Source organism: Pseudorca crassidens, chromosome 1, assembly GCF_039906515.1.
Source record: "Pseudorca crassidens isolate mPseCra1 chromosome 1, mPseCra1.hap1, whole genome shotgun sequence".
Classification (NCBI taxonomy): domain Eukaryota; kingdom Metazoa; phylum Chordata; class Mammalia; order Artiodactyla; family Delphinidae; genus Pseudorca; species Pseudorca crassidens.
Window position 1 is genome coordinate 42,431,613 of NC_090296.1, and position 17,394 is coordinate 42,449,006.

The 17,394-nt window shown below is 42.2% G+C and overlaps 1 protein-coding gene across 4 annotated transcripts in view; it reads right to left on the reverse strand.

Moving 5' to 3' along the window:
* Positions 1-17,394, reverse strand: part of DAAM1 (dishevelled associated activator of morphogenesis 1) — a 179,176-nt gene that overhangs the window by 10,424 nt on the left and 151,358 nt on the right. For all 4 annotated transcript variants that reach the window (XM_067734604.1, XM_067734602.1, XM_067734603.1 and 1 more), the window contains 5 exons: positions 15,568-15,674; positions 13,439-13,527; positions 12,417-12,585; positions 8,612-8,719; positions 6,642-6,702 (listed from right to left, as the gene is read on the reverse strand). In XM_067734604.1, the coding sequence (XP_067590705.1) occupies positions 6,642-6,702; positions 8,612-8,719; positions 12,417-12,585; positions 13,439-13,527; positions 15,568-15,674 (534 nt within the window). The remainder of the gene's footprint in view (positions 1-6,641; positions 6,703-8,611; positions 8,720-12,416; positions 12,586-13,438; positions 13,528-15,567; positions 15,675-17,394) is intronic.

The window sequence follows — 17,394 nt, forward strand, 5'->3', positions numbered from 1 at the left end:
AGCAGCAAGGGAAAAACAACAAATAACATACAAGGGAATCCCCATAAGTTTAACATCTGATCTTTCAGCAGAAACTCTGCAAGCCAGAAGGGGGTGGCAGGACATATTTAAAGTGATGAAGGAGAAAAACCTACAACCAAGATTACTCTACCCAGCAAGGATCTCATTCAGATTTGAATGAGAAATTAAAACCTTTACAGACAAGCAAAAGCTAAGAGAATTCAGCACCACCAAACCAGATGTACAACAAAAGCTAAAGGAAATTCTCTAGGCAGGAAACACAAGAGAAGGAAAAGACGTACAATAACAAACCCAAAACAATTAAGAAACTGGGAATAGGAACATACATATCGATAACTACCTTAAATGTAAATGGATTAAATGCTCCAACCAAAAGACATAGACTGGCTGAATGGATACAAAAACAAGACGTGTATATATGCTGTCTTCAAGAGACCCACTTCAGACCTAGGGACACATACAGACTGAAAGTGAGGGGATGGAAAAAGATATTCCATGCAAATGGAAATCAAAAGAAAGCTGGAGTAGCATTCTCATATCAGACAAAATAGACTTTAAAATAAAGACTCTTACAAGAGATAAAGAAGGACACTACATAATGATCAAGGGATCAATCCAAGAAGAAGATATAACAATTGTAAATATTTATGCACCCAACATAGGAGCACCTCAATACCTAAAGCAAATACTAACAACCATAAAAGGGGAAATCGACAATAACACAATCATAATAGGGGACTTTATGGACAGATCATCCAAAATGAAAATAAATAAGGAAACACAAGCTTTAAATGATACATTAAACAAGATGGACTTAATTGATATTTATAGGACATTCCATCCAAAAACAACAGAATACACATTTTTCTCAAGTCCTCATGGAACATTCTCCAGGATAGATCATAACTTGGGTCACAAACCAAGCCTTGGTAAATTTAAGAAAATTGAAATAATATCAAGTATCTATTCCAACCACAATGCAATGAGACTAGCAATCGATTAGAGGAAAAAATCTGTAAAACATACAAGCAGATGGAGGCTAAACAATACACTACCTAATAACCAAGAGATCACTGAAGAAATCAAAGAGGAAATCAAAAAATACCTAGAAACAAATGACAATGAAAACACGATGACCCAAAACCTATGGGATGCAGCAAAAGCAGTTCTAAGAGGGAAGTCTATAGCAATACCATCCTACCTTAAGAAACAAGAAACATCTCAATAAACAACCTAAACTTACACCTAAAGCAATTAGAGAAGGAAGAACAAAAGAACACCGAAGTTAGCAGGACGAAAGAAATCATAAAAATCAGATCAGAAATAAATGAAATAGAAATGAAAGAAATGATAGCAAGGATCAATAAAACTAAAAGCTGGTTCTTTGAGAAGATAAACAAAATTGATAAACCATTAGCCAGACTCATCAGGAAAAAAAGGGAGAAGACTCAAATCAATGGAATTAGAAATGAAAAAGGAGAAGTAACAACTGACATTGCAGAAATACAAAGGATCACGAGAGATTACTACAAGCAACTCTATGCCAATAAAATGGACAACCTGGAAGAAATGGACAAGTTCTTAGAAAAGCACAACCTTCCGAGAATGAATGAGGAAGAAATAGAAAATATGAACAGACCAATCACAAGCACTGAAATTACAACTGTGATTAAATATCTTCCAACAAACAAAAGCCCAGGACCAGATGGCTTCAGAGGTGAATGCTATCAAACATTTAGAGAGGAGCTAACACCTATCCTCCTCAAACTCTTCAAAATATAGCAGAGGGAGGAACACTCCCAAACTCATTCTATGAGGCCACCATCACCGGGATACCAAAACCAGACAAAAATGCCACCAAAAAGAAAACTACAGGCCAGTATCACTGAAGAACATAGATGCAAAAATCCTCAACAAAATACTAGCAAACAGAATCCAACAGCACAGTAAAAGGATCGTACACCGTGATCAAGTGGGGTTTATCCCAGGAATGCAAGGATTCTTCAATATACGCAAAACAATGTGATATACCATATTAACAAATTGAAGAATAAAAACCATATGATCATCTCCATCGATTCAGAGAAAGCTTTCGACAAAATTCAACACCCATTTATGATAAAAAACCCTGCAGAAAGTAGGCATAGAGGGAACTTTCTTCAACATAATAAAGGGCATATATGACAAACCCACAGCAAACATCATCCTCAATGGTGAAAAACTGAAACCATTTCCACTAAGATCAGGAAAAAGACAAGGTTGCCCACTCTCACCACTATTATTCAACATTGTTTTGGAAGTTTTAGCCACAGCAATCAGAGAAGAAAAAGAAATAAAAGGAATCCAAATCAGAAAAGAAGAAGTAAAGCTGTGACTGTTTGCAGATGACATGATACTATACATAGAGAATCCTAAAGATGCTACCAGAAAATTACTAGAGCTCATCAATGAATTTGGTAGAGTAGCAGGATACAAAATTAATGCACAGAAATCTCGTGCATTCCTATACACTAATGATGAAAAATCTGAAAGTGAAATTAAGAAAACACTCCCATTTACCATTGCAACAAAAAGAATAAAATATCTAGGAATAAACCTACCTAAGGATACAAAAGACCTGTATGCAGCAAATTATAAAACAGTGATGAAAGAAATTAAATATGATACAAATAGATGGAGAGATATACCATGTTCTTGGATTGGAAGAATCAACATTGTGAAAATGATTCTACTATCCAAAGCAATCTACAGATTCAATGCAATCCCTATCAAACTACCACTGGCATTTTTCACAGAAGTAGAACAAAAAAAGGCACAATTTGTATGGAAACACAAAAGACCCCGAATAGCCAAAGCAATCTTGAGAATGAAAAATGGAGCTGGAGGAATCAGGCACCCCGACTTCAGACTATACTACAAAGCTACAGTAATGAAGACAGTATGGTACTGGCACAAAAACAGAAATATAGATAAATGGAACAGGATAGAAAGCCCAGAGGTAAACCCACACACATATGGTCACCTTATCTTTGATAAAGGAGGCAGGAATGTACAGTGGAGAAAGGACAGCCTCTTCAATAAGTGGTGCTGGGAAATCTGGACAGGTACATGTAAAAGTATGAAATTAGATCACTCCCTAACACCATAAACAAAAATAAACTCAAAATGGATTAAAGACCTAAATGTAAGGCCAGAAACTATCAAACTCTCAGAGGAAAACATAGGCAGAACACTCTATGACATAAATCGCAGCAAGATCCTTTTTGATCCACCTCCTAGAGAAATGGAAATAAAAACAAAAATAAACAAATGGGACCTAATGAAACTTCAAAGCTTTTGCACAGCAAAGGAAACCATCAGCAAGATGAAAAGACAACCCTCAGAATGGGAGAAAATATTTGCAAATTAAGCAACTGACAAAGGATCAATCTCCAAAATTTACAAGCAGCTCATGCAGCTCAATATCAAAAACCAACCCAATCCAAAAATGGGCAGAAGACCTAAATAGACATTTCTCCAAAGAAGATATACAGATTGCCAGCAAACACGTGAAAGCATGCTCAACATCATTAATCATTAGAGAAATGCAAATCAAAACTACAATGAGATATCATCTCACACCGGGCAGAATGGCCATCATCAAAAAATCTACAAACAATAAATGCTGGAGAGCGTGTGGAGAAAAGGCAACACTCTTGCACTGTTGGTGGGAATGTAAATTGATACAGCCACTATGGAGAACAGTATGGAGGTTCCTCAAAAAACTAAAAATAGAATGACCAATTCAAAAAGAGTCATGTACTGAAATGTTCATTGAAGCTCTGTTTACAATAGCCAGGACGTGCAAGCAACCTAAGTGTCCATGAACAGATGATGGATAAAGAAGATGTGGCACATATATACAATGGAATAATCCTCAGCTATAAAAAGCAATGAAATTGAGTTATTTGTAGTGAGGTAGATGGACCTAGAGTCTGTCATACAGAGTGAAGTAAGTCAGAAAGAGAAAAACAAATACCGTGTGCTAACGCATATATATGGAATCTAAGGGAAAAAAAAAAGTCATGAAGAGCCTAGGGGCAAGACGGGAATAAAGACACAGACTTACTAGAGAATGGACTTAAGGATATGGGAAGGGGGAAGGGTAAGGTGTGACAAAGCGAGAGAGTGGCATGGACATATATACACTACCAAACGTAAAATCGATAGCTAGTGGGAAGCTGCCGCATAGCACAGGGTGATCAGCTCGGTGCTTTGTGACCACCTAGAGGGGTGGGATAGGGAGGGTGGGAGGGAGGGAGATGCAAGAGGGAAGGGATATGGGAACATTTGTATATGTATAACCGATTCACTTTTTTATAAAGCAGAAACTAACACACCATTGTAAAGCAATTATAATCCAATAAAGATGTTTAAAAATAAATAAATAAAGGAGGGTAATATACACATCATCATGGGAATCAAATGCAAGAAAAGAAGCGGAAACCCTTATAAATCATGAAACTTGCCCTGATTAAAAGAAATTGCCACAATCCTAGCTCTTTGACCTGGAAAGGGAGTGTATGTATGTGTGTGAGGTGCAGAGATGTGAAAGCAATTTTAAAGTGTTTCATGAATGTATAATTCCATAAGAATTCTGTCTTTGATACCTTCAAGCAATGTAATCAATTTGTGAAAAGAACAACTGGGACACATGAATGTTTCAACAGATTAAAGTCTGCCTCCCAATATTTCCTTCCTCTTAACATTTAAGCTGCCAGAGGAAGGGGGAGGCCTCTGTAGCCCCTTTTCTGTGAAGAGCGTGTTACATTGTACATGACCCAGGGGCTAGAGGGATTTCAGCAAAACAACATTTAATAAACCCCCCAAACACATAACTTCCTTGGGACCCCTCTCTCATGCCTTGCTCTGAACTAGCTCAGATGCAGGGGTCAGAGCCTCCATTGTCAGGCTTTAGGACTGTCAGTCACTGCCATGCTAGTCTCAAGAAAGCTTTCCACCGGGAGGAAATGGCCGCAGAGTGAAGACTATAACACAAGCCTTGTCTCAAACTGCCCTTATCCAGTTTGGCCTATGAAAGCTGAGGACCGTCCTCCACGCGCACTCACAGTCTCTCAGCCCACAGGGGCTGGAAAAAAGAGTATCTACTGCTCTTTTTAAACAGCGACCCACCCCTACCCCCTCCCCCAAAATAGGGAAAAAAGAAAACCTTACAGGCTCCTTAATTTATTAAAAATAGAAAAGGTTAGACACTGTGACTCTAATTTTTATTAGAGCTGTTTCTTTAATGATGTCAACTACTTTCTATGGCACAATTTTATGATTATAAGAAGGAGGAGGTGGGACCTCCCTGGCGGCGCAGTGGTTAAGAATCCACCTGCCAATGCAGGGGACACAGGTTCGAGCCCTGGTCCGGGAAGATCCCACATGTCGTGGAGCAGCTAAGCCCACGAGCCACAACCACTGAAGCCCGCGTGCCGCAACCACTGAAGCCCGGGTGCTGCAACTACTGAAGCCCACGCACTTAGAGCCCATGCTCCGCAACGAGAAGCCACCGCACTGAGAAGCCTGCGCGCCTCAACTAGAGAAAGCCGGCAAGCGGCAACGAAGACCCAATGCAGACAAAATAAAAAATAGATATTTATTTTTAAAAAAGGAGGAGGGTCCTCCTGGTGTTACTAATAAATGATCTGTGGGGCACCTTCCCGAGCTGCCTGCAGACCAGCCTCCTTCACCAAGTGCCAGGCCAGAGCTCTGCTCTCCCGAGAGAGGCTTCTCACCCTGACCCACCCCCGCCCTGTCAGCAGCCCTTGTGCAGTACCCACGGGGCACTGCGCCCTCACAGTCTGGGTTAGTTCCACCGGCTCCATTGCCTCCGGCACCCTGACCTGCTTTCCTTCCATGGAGCCCGGGCCCAGGTCATCTCGTATAGCTGAGACAGCCTCCCTCCTCTGTACCTAAGTTCACCCTACCCTCCTTCTAAGCCACAGCTCAAACTTCATCTCGTCCAGAGGAGAAGCTTCCTCTCACACACGCCAGCCATTCCCGAAGCCTCGGGCTAACCTAAATCCCCGATCCTCCTCAAGGCACCTTTGTCATCACATAGGAGGTGAACTGGACTGACTGCTCCTGGCCACTGTTAACACCTGGAGGGTAAGGATTCTGAGTCATCGTGATCCCCTCGCCTTGAGAATGGACTGTACCCCCAAAGTGCTCAAAGAATACACCCCAAGGCACCGGCTCAAAGACAACAGAGAAGTTCCATTGGTCTGAGAGTAAACATCATTTATAAACAGAAACACCGAGAAGACCTTGAAGAGTCTCTAGCCAATCCACTTTCATGAGTCCTGCCTCACAGGTAGGAAAGTGGTGGAACTCTGGGTCCGATTTCCCAGTTCCTGTTCCCCTGATGCCCCCATGACATCCTGCTGCCTGCCACTGCATCACCAGGCTAAACACAGCCTGCCTTTGCTTCTTCGCTGTTGCATTTTTTTTTCTTTTGTTTAAACAATAAATGTTTATCCTGCATGCCAAGGCAACCAGCAACTCCTCTGCTGGATGCCATCACCAGCACCAGAGAGAGTGAAGGGACTGGGAATTAGAACGAGAAACATACTCACCGTCTCTACTGCTTTCAGGCCACTTCTCAAGGTGCTTATTTCTTTGTCCAGCTCAGTCATGCTGTTGTAAATGGCAACATTTTAGTAACCAACATGGGACTTACACTTATTGTATTAAATATATGATGAGTTTAAATATTTCATGCTTGGAAGTCCACACTACTTCATTTTAAATGTTTAAAATTCCCTTCAGTGTTCAGATCTCACAGAAAGACAGCAACATTTTAAACTTATGAAATTTAGGTATGGAATTATGGGTTTTTTTTTGTTTTCCACAGCCAGCAGGTATAATATTTATAGGTTAAAAAGGGCAGAATAGAAATATGTCATGTTTCAATCACAAAAATCTCACTTAAGCAAATTACTGTATGTGGAAATAAATTTCTTGCCATGTGTGCCTCCCTTTGGACAAGGCAAAGAAACAGTCGATCCACAATCGTGTGTGCTGTGCTCTTCATCGTTATTATATTGCTTTTCATGAATGCTGTGGTAGTATGAATATTACAAGGTGATGGCCTAAATTTCAATCAACAATGATTTTTCTTAAAGTTTTACTAATTAGTTTTCATTTTCATTGACTTTTTTTAAACAGAGAAAGTTTCCTGGGCTTCTCCCATAATGCTTTTTATTTGACAGCTTTTAAACATGAGAGATTACAACTGAATTCTCACAGAGAATTCACATGTAAACAAATTCATTGACACTTCATTTACTTCAACATTTTAATTTCATGTCTTACATGGTACACTTCTACCAAACTCTACAGAGGGAAAAAATTAGCCTGCTCATCAGGCTTTTTAAAATCACTGCAAAAAGATGCAGTTTAAATATGTTTTTAAAAAAGGGGTGGCACAGTGGTTAAGAATCCGCCTGCCAATGCAGGGGACACGGGTTCGAGCCCTGGTCGGGGAAGATCCCACATGCTGTGGAGCAACTAAGCCCGTGCGCCACAACTACTGAGCCTGTGCTCTAGAGCCCGCAAACCACAACTACTGAGCCCACGCACCTGGAGCCCGTGCTCTGCCTCCGCAATGAGAAGCCCATGCACCACAACTAGAGAAAGCCCGTGAGGGACAACCAAGACCCAACACAGCGAAAAAAAAAAAAAATTTTTAAAAAGGCGGGGTGGGGGCAAAAGGAAGCAGGAAGAACAGTAAGGAAAAGTGCCTACCCCTCATGAGGTCTCTGAAAAGTGGTGTGAAGTTTGTGGGGAAAGTTTAGTGATTTTCCACTTTATTTTTAGTTCCTTCATTTGCATAAAGACTGCTTTCCATTAAAAGGTTGCTTGGTTTCTGGGAGTGTGTACACATGGGAAAATTACTAGCAACACCCTGACCTGCAGGACTTCCATTTGCTTAAACATGTATCCTCATATCCTCATTTAACTAAGTGTGCTCCCACCTGTATTTTAAGAGAACCACCCTTTCCAACTACTAGTGAAACCACACTGCTTCCCTAGACTCTTCATAACTCAGAAAATTAGGTTTTGTAGAAGTCAGAAACTGCATCCAGGAATATTCTGAAACAGCTAGAACAAGTATACAGTGACCCTTGAACAACACAGGTGTGAACTGTGCGGGTCCACTTATACGCAGATTTTGTTTCAATAATTATGTACTACATGATCTGCGGTTGACTGAATCCTCAGATGTGGGACCACGGGTATTGAGGAACCCCGCACAGGAAGGGTCAGCTATGAAGTTATATGTTGGATTTTCAGCTGTGCAGTGGGGATTCGGGGGGTGTCGGCACCCTTAACCCCACCGTTCAAGAGTCAACCGTATATTCACCGTATATTCAAACTCATGTAAAACATCTGAGTGACATGGATACTATTCAAACTTTATTTCATACACTGTTCAGGGGAAAGCAAACAGAAGGACCCTCTTCATGCAACGCTAACTATCTCAACGGCTAAACCACAGTCCAACGGATTTTAAAAACTGAAACAATTCACTCTAAGTACTTACTTTACTTTTGCTGCTTGAGGAATGTCCCGCAGCTCCTCATTTAGATTGAGAACCTTGGGGTATTTATTTTCCACAATAGTTATGAGATAGTGCAAAAGTGTAATGTTCCTACAATTACAGAAGGAGAGAGTATTAAACATGGTTAATATCTGCATATGATTTGTATATTCAAGTGATTACTTCCACAAGAATGCTACGTCCCTGCATTACTTTCAAAATGTGTAGGTTCCTGAAAGGCAGGCATTCTTAAGAGAAAGGGAGAAGAGGAGAGCCTTCGTGGGATTTACAAAAATATATGCCAAAAGCAGCACACATCTTCTGAAAGGGAAGGGCAGGGGATAAGAATTACGTTTTTGGCCCATAATGGGGATCCTTCACAATCTGCGTAATGCGATGGGTGATGGAAATGAGTCTGAACCACTGCCAAAAGGGACATCCCTTCACAGTGCATCCACCCAAAGACGAGGCCTGCCCTGCAAGTTCCTAACAAGCAGGGTGGGATGGGGAGTGAGGGATGTTTAATCCACTAGAGAGGAAGCTAATTTTCAAGTCTGAAAGTACAGAGCAGCAACTCACTGATGAAAATTATTGACAATTCTCATTTAAGGGTTTCTTTCAACTGGGTGATAACATTTTTCCCTTCTGAAAGTTAGAATGCCCCCTATTTCAGGGCAGGACCTGGAAATGGGCCAGGACTGTGCCATCATGGATATGATACCCTCGCGGCCTAATTTTAGCAACACTTCAGCTCCTAACTGCACAACCAGCTCCCTCTTTGGTGGTGACAGGGCTGAACCCTGACTGACCTGGGTTGAAAAGGCGGGCATCTGATAACACTATCTAAGAGGCCACGCTGTGGTAGTCTGGTCCCCTGGTCCCTGACTCTGAGGCACATTACAATCACCTGGACCCCAGATGCCTGGGCCAACCTGAGATTCAGTCATTGGAATGAGGTGGGACCAGATGTGGGTATTTTTTAAAACTCCCCACTGAGACTAACAGCCAAAATCAAGAACCACTTATGCTATTGAAAGTTAGCCTAATCAGGAGGACACAAATGCATTTCTTTAAAAACATTTCCATAATTTTTAGGCAGTTTGCTAATTCACAAGGTTAAGGACCCCCCACCCCCCCGCAACAAAAGTAAAGCAGAGCTGCCGAACAGTTTTTCCCCGTAGCAACGCAAACCATTTCTGGTTATCCTTGCAGCTTCCTGGAGGTCAAGGCAATCCTATTCTCTGAGTCAACTCAGAGGAGTCAACTGAGTCCCACACGGAAAAAAATTTCCCCTTATTTTTCTTGCGCTAATAATTAGAAAACCATTGCTCAGCAAAGTAAAACAGTGGCTAATACTTCTGGCCACTTATTTTGCAGGTGTTCAGCTGTATTGTTCCACTTCAATTTTGCCTTTCACAGAATCTGTGTGTCTGCCATGTGCCGGCTGCATGAGAGGCAAAATCCCAGCAACCATCGCGAGAAAGAGTAATGCCATTTTCCTTCATTATTTCAGAGAAATGCTTTGTTAGAGAAATTTATTTAATTAACCATATATGCCTTTTTTAGTGTAGAAAGACTTAAAACCAGATCACATTTGGATAGCAAACCACATTTGTCTGCTATCCAAATAACACCTCATATGAGTGAAGATAAATTCCTGAATAATAAAAACAACTAAACAGCCTCACATTTGACTACTCTCTGGTCATTACCAGAAACAAGCCTTTAATGCAGAGTGAAGAGGGAAAAGAAGAAGATCAGAAATGTTTTTAATTTATTGTTTTGAAAAGGCTTATTGTGTATTGGATAAAGTTTATATCATTAACTAGCAGATAATCATGTAGTAAGTACCAGCTTATCAGTAAGTTGGAAGGTGGGGGGCAAATGTGTGTGTGTGAGTGTGTGTGTATGAGTGAGGGGAGAGGGAGAGAGAGAGAGAATAGGACTGACTGGTGGTGAGGATTTCCTTCCTCCCCAACCTGCAAGCCCAGTTGAAGAGAAGACCGTTCCTTAAAAGATGGCTGCTCTTTATATGCAAGTAAGATGCTGCACTTACTTACTGCAACCTCCAAATAAAATCGGTCTGTTGGTAGCAGAGAGCTGTGGGCAGACCACTAGAACAACTGTCAAATACCTGTAAGGCCAAACACCTTGCTGGTTGTGACCTCAGACAAGCTAAATGAGCCACCTGACCCTGCCTCAGTTTCTTTATCTGACAACAGGCGATACAACACTTGGCCTGGGGACTTCACAGGTTGTTGTGACAATCAAATGTGAACGGGTTCTGAAAGGATCAAGTGCTTACATTAAAAATAAGGTGGTGTTCAGAGAAAACCATAATTCAAAAAGACACATGCACCCCAATGTTCACTGCAGCACTATTTACAACAGCCAGGTCATGGAAGCAACCTAAATGCCCATCGACAGATGAATGGATAAAGAAGATGTGGTACATATATACAGTGGAATATTACTCAGCCATAAAAAGGAACGAAATTGGGAGACGCATTTGTAGAGACGCAGATGGACCTAGGGACTGTCATACAGGGTGAAGTAAGAAAGAGAAAAACAAATATCATATATTAACACATATATGTGGAATCTAGAAAAATGGTACAGGTGAACTGGTTCGCAGGGCAGAAAGCGAGACACAGATGTAGAGAACAAACGTATGGACACTAAGGGAGGAAAGTGGGGTGTGGTGGTGGTGGTGTGATGAATTGGGCGATTGGGATTGACATATATACACTGATGTGTATAAAATAGATAACTAATAGGAACCTGCTGTATAAAAAATAATAAAATTCAAGGAAAAATAAGGTGGTGTTGATAGAACGTATCAGCTGTGTGTTGTTAATCTATTTCTACACAATGCAAAAATAAGGTTTAGCCCCACAACTGAACACACTGCTTGTTTCTTATACGATGGATCCAGGGTTGCCATAATGCTATGCTTCACTGACCCTATAGAAAATATAGAATAAAAAGTCTCACTGGTTGGGAATAATTAGGGTGAACAGCCTATACTTCTAAAAATAATTCGGGTTACAGAGAAGTTTACCTTAGAAACAAATTCCTTCCAAGTCAGTGGGAAACACAGCTCTCAGGGAAGCTAGAGTTAATATGCCTAATGCCCTTACCTGGAAATGACACTAGCACATTTTCACCTTCTGGTGTCTCTAACAGGAATCTATTCACCTAAAACACACTTTCTAGGAAGCATTTTAATGAGTCTTGGGATGAGCAGCTGAATACCAACAGCCAAAATGCATTTACACATTGTCATTTTTTAAGGTAGCTGCTAGCTTCCAGGTACCAAGGAAACCATAACTTACAAAGCCAACGAACTTCACATTCTGTCATCAGCTGTCAGTTTTTTATCTCTGTGGAGGAGCAGCAATTAGGAGAGGCCGTGAGGGGGCTACTTGGGTGCTGGTAAGGTTCTGTTTCTTGAACTGGGCACTAGTTATACAGATGTGTTCAATTTGTGGAAAGTCATCAAGCTGTACCTTTACGGTGAGTGAACCTGTCTTTTGTGTATTACACTGTAATAAGTTTACTCGAGAAAACCCCAAACACAAAAAACTTGGACTAGATGATATCCTTGTGGAATGAAAATGAAGGATAACTGGCCCAGTGGGAACTTGGGGATACGTGTGGTCATGAGACAGGAAGGGAGGAGTCAGTGGAGAAGGAAAGAGCAGGAGAGGAGAAGTGCAGACCAGACACTTTGGGATGAAGAGGCCCAGGAGGACCAGAGCGTACAAAGTTGAGCCCCGACCTAAGCTCCCAGATCTTCCATACTTACTTATCGATACTGGATTTTGTGTCAGCAATCTTATTTAGGCTGGATATCTTGAATCCATATGCATTGCCCCTTTGGCCTTTATTCATGTAATTTCCAAATGCCAAAACCACTTCCAGCAACTGCTTCAGGGCACTGCTCCTAAACACCTCTTCCGAACCAGAACGAATTGCTTCAAAACAAAATACATAAAACTATTACAACAAGACTTTTCAATGATACCCATCCTAAATCCACACACCTGATAAAAGATACTGGAGATGGAAGATGGGGCTGTTAGACTACCAGGGAGCACTTTCTGAACACCTTTACCAGAAGCCAAGAGGAAGGGGGCAAGGAGAGCCAGCTCAAGTTGTTCAAGAGACCCAGAGACAGGTGCACAGTCCTAGCCTTTCTCAGTCTTTTTCTTGGCTGACTCCCCGACCATAAGCAGCTAGGAATACATAGAGCAGCTACTGCCTTTTCCACATTCCTTTGCAGACCCTTTCTTGCCTGGTGTGAGTCAGATCACAGGACAGTTGATCAATTCCACTGATAGAAAAACTGGGCAAACGTGTGACATGTCACAGCTGGCAGGTGTCATCAGGACCCCAAAGTCAGCCTGCACTCTGTGGCTGTGCTCTTCAGTTGCCCACATTTCAAGCACCTAAAAATTTAACAGCCTCAAAATCAAACCATGTATCAGCTTCAAATCTTCCCTCAGAAAAATCCAGTAAGGCCCCGTTACAAGAAAGCTAACTGTAGGTTTAATGCCAGTAGCGATCAAATAAATTCCTCACCAATACCCAGATAGCAAAAGCCCAGTTCTGCAGAGGAGTCCAGGGAGTGTGCTGTGAGTTCCAGAACCCAGGCTAGGCCATCAAGCCAAGGACAGACCTTAAGTAATTATCTGCCAGAAGTCCAACAGATTTCAAGCAAAAAAAAAAATCACCAAAGGGATCCAGTTTACTATATGCACTTGCATTGCACTTGTAAATGGGTACTTGAGACGAACATCATTGCCAGTCTGGGCAGCTTGACTTTACCTTCTACTTTGGGTTTCACTTCTGCCACACGCTCTGCAAACTTCTTTTTGAAGTACAGCGACTGCAGTCTTTGCTGATAATGATTGATTCTGTAAGAGCAAGCATCAACTAATGAACATGTACTTAATACACGTATGTTCACTCAATGAATATGGAGGTGATGGTACCTTAGAGCACTCCCACCCCAACACGCACACACACACACAGAGTTCCTCTCCTGGACAGGAGCACAGGGCCTGAGGCCAACTGCACCTGGAGAGCCCATTTCCCAGTGCCCTACGGGGAGTGTTCGGGCAAGTGCAGCAGGGCCTTAGCTCCAATCAGCTTATGCAATTGCTAAAAGAAAGTGAGAGCTAACTGCCGTTGACTAAAGCCCCCTTCACTTCCTCAGAGTCCTAGTAGCTCTTGAGAACAGAAAAGCGATAAAAAGGAATGAAAATGTAAAGACTCCCCGCTTCTGCTGCAAATGAAGGGCAGTTGCCTGCACTCCTGCCATGGTGCTTCACTTGCCACAAAGTGTGCCTTGCAGAACTGTAGGGAAAAACTTGTCTCCGGCATTCTCTCCTCACACCATCCTCTCCCCACTCACATCCCCAAACCTTCCTCTTTCTTCACAGTTAGGTCCCTAGCTGCACCCCTCAGGGCTGGAAAGCTCTGCCTTCCAGGGTAGCGACTAGCGACTAGAGATAACAGGCCACTGGCCTGTGATCACCACCAATACAGGCTGCTTGGTGTTTCTGAGCGGGTGAGGGTGGGCATACCTGCCCAGGCCTTCTGAACTCGCTGCCTAACCTGCTCTCCAGAGGAAACTTCAGTCCAGTAGGACTAGCAATCAGCCCTCATCCAAAACTATACCATATAATCAGACAAATGCAGGCCAGGTTCTGCTCTTATTAGGTGACCTTGGGCAGGAACCTTAACTCCTCCAGTTGCCAGCAGAGAATACCTCCCTGCCTGACAGCCCTCCTGGCAGGGCTGATAGCAGGATTAAGACACATGCAAACATCTAGACAGTTACGAAGGCGCAGTTATTGCAGGTGGCCATGTGTTTGTCTACACGAAGGGTTGCTGGGCATACGGGTCAAAATTTCAAAACCATCCTTTGTTCTACAGTAGTATGCAAAATGGCAAGTTGAGGTGAAACAACAAAAATAAGTCCAGATATGGCAGAAATGCAGAGTGGCATGTTCACCTTGGCCACCATGTAGGCCACTGGCACTCAGGGGAGGAGCTCTGCCCTGGGGTTGACTGAGAGTTTCAGGATCACTGGTCCTTGTCCAATGCAGAATCAATTCGCTAGGCCTGGGATGGCAAAGCAACTCGGCTCACATGCCAAACTCAATTACGGAGCAGCAGCTGCTGCGGGGCTTTCTGGAGAAGGGTTGAGAAAGCTTGCCAAGGTTCCGTGGGAAGAGTGCCACGATCGATTAGTGATGTCTGCGTGTGTCATGATTTGACATCCAGACCCTGGCTATTTAGTTATGTGGGCTCTACGTTGATACCTCTGAGTCTGCCCATTGTTTTCTATTTTACAACAACCTTGAGATGTTGAGGTATAAGGAGGAGTGGGCTAGAATCCCAAGGGATCAAAGTGCTGAGGAGAATGACACTGACTAGAACCCAGAAAAGTTATGACTTGATTAGGTTAAAGTACATGAGCCAAAGAGGCCCAGGAATAGAGATAACTGTGAAGAAACTCTGACCCTGGCTCACCCATGGGCGAGAACTCACATAAACAAAACAATCAAGTTCCACACAACTCAGACTTGAGGAGATTTGGGGATTTAAAAAGGCTTCAAGTTAAGGCAGGTTAACTGGTCCAGATAATTCAACAGGAATCAAAAGATTCACTTCCTTAGAAAGGCCAGGGGCATCTTTGCTTTTTTTTTTTTTTTTTTTTTTTTTGCTGTACGCGGGCCTCTCACTGTTACGGTCTCTCCCGTTGGGGAGCACAGGCTCCGGACGCGCAGGCTCAGCGGCCATGGCTCACGGGCCCAGCCGCTCCACGGCATGTGGGATCCTCCCGGACCGGGGCACGAACCCGTGTCCCCTGCATCGGCAGGCGGACTCTCAACCACTGCGCCGCCAGGGAAGCCCCATCTTTGCTTTTTAAACATTTTCAAACTCACCTGCTCATCTCGAAAAGGAATCTATCAGCCTTGGCCATCCGATCCAGTTCATGTTTATGTTCCTCCAACAGATCAATGTCACTCTTTTCAGGAACAAATTTCAAGAGCTAAAAAGTACATGCAAATATTGAAACTGAGGTTTATAATTTAAATTCTTGCCCTAATTTTTCACGCTTTCAGTTAAATTTGTCCCAAGATGAAATTTTAACATTTAATTTATAAGCTCTCCTCACAGGTGACTGTTCAGATACAATGAAGTGATTAAATCTTTCCATTTAGGTTGCCAGAAGGTACAAACTTACAGTTACAAGATAAATCGGTAATGGGGATGTAGTGTACAACATCATGGTTATAATTAACACTGCTGCTTGATATATAATGAAAGTTATTAAGACAGTAAATCCTAAGAGTTCTCATCAGAAAGGGAAAAAAAGGTTGTTTTGGTTTTTTGCCTTTAAAAAACTTTTACCTATATGAGATGATGGATGCTAACTAAACCTATTGTGGAAATCATTTCACATTTGTAAGTCAAACCATTCTGCCACACACCTTAAATTTATAGTGATGTATGTCAATTATATTTCAATAAAATGGGAAAAAAACCTTTCTATTTTTACTTGAAAGTAGTTAAACCGGTGTAAGATTCATTTCTGGTATCTACGTGTTCTATAGTGCCCCTCAAATCAGAATTGGGAAGTTCTTTACTAGGACCCACTTTACATAGTCCATTAGAAAGGGGCTTTGGAGATTCAACCTTCTCATGAGAAGATGCTACAACTGAGGTCCAGAGAGATTAGGTCACTCACCCAGGATTATAAAGCAAGTGTGTGTGATCTTCAGAAATAGAACCTGGGTCTCGACTTCCAGCTCTATGTTTTTTCCTATTACATCATGCTGAAATGAGTAATTTTATGTGTATTTTCTAATCAATTTGCTTATTTCTTTGGCTTATCTAATTCCATCTCATTTTTTGCTCCATGTAGAGTTAGGTGAGAGAAACACAATGGGATGTGAAGTTTTTGATTCCATATTTTATTTTGGATGAAGAAATGAGCATGGAATGTGGAAGAGATAGCAGTAATACTTAAAGTAGGAAAAGCACTTCTGTATGTGTCTAGTTTTCTTTAAAGGCACAAACGTGTATGTGTATGCCCAGGGCTGTGTTTGTGTGCTATTTTCTAGATCAAATATTCTTGGACTTTTTAAAAAAAAATTACACTGAGCTTCTGGACCCTGAGATCCTCCCCATAAACTTGATGCTGGCATTGGGTGGTCCATTTAGCAGGTTCGTTGGATTTAATTAAGGGAGCTCAGAAAAGGCAGTCAGTCTGGGTACTACCAGCAGAAAAAGAGAATTGGAACTACAGGGAAGGAGATGAACGGTTTGAGGTTGGAGATATATTCCAGGCAGAGTGCTTATCATGCTGGGTTCTGGAAGGGGCAGTGCAGCACTTACACAGGAGGAAGAGCGGCCACCACAGCAGTGGGGGAGGGCAGCAGTGGGCAAGGTCAGGGAGGAGCAAGGGCCTTGCAAAAAATTCAGTCTTTATTTTGAGGGCATGGGATGTAACTTAAAATCTCAAGTAGGGGAATGAGTTTGCACTTTGAAAAGAACACTCTGCCTGCAGAATGGAGAAGGAACTAGAAAGGATCAAAAGTATTGGGGGTTGTGATTAGATTGTTGATGCAGTAATCCAGGTGAGAGACGGTGGTGGCCTGGAATGGGTAGTGGACAGGTTCTAGAGATATTTATGGGGTTTGAACTGGCCTGACTTGTCGACTGTGGTAGATGAGGGTCAAAAGGATGAGGTCCAGGCTTCTGGCTTG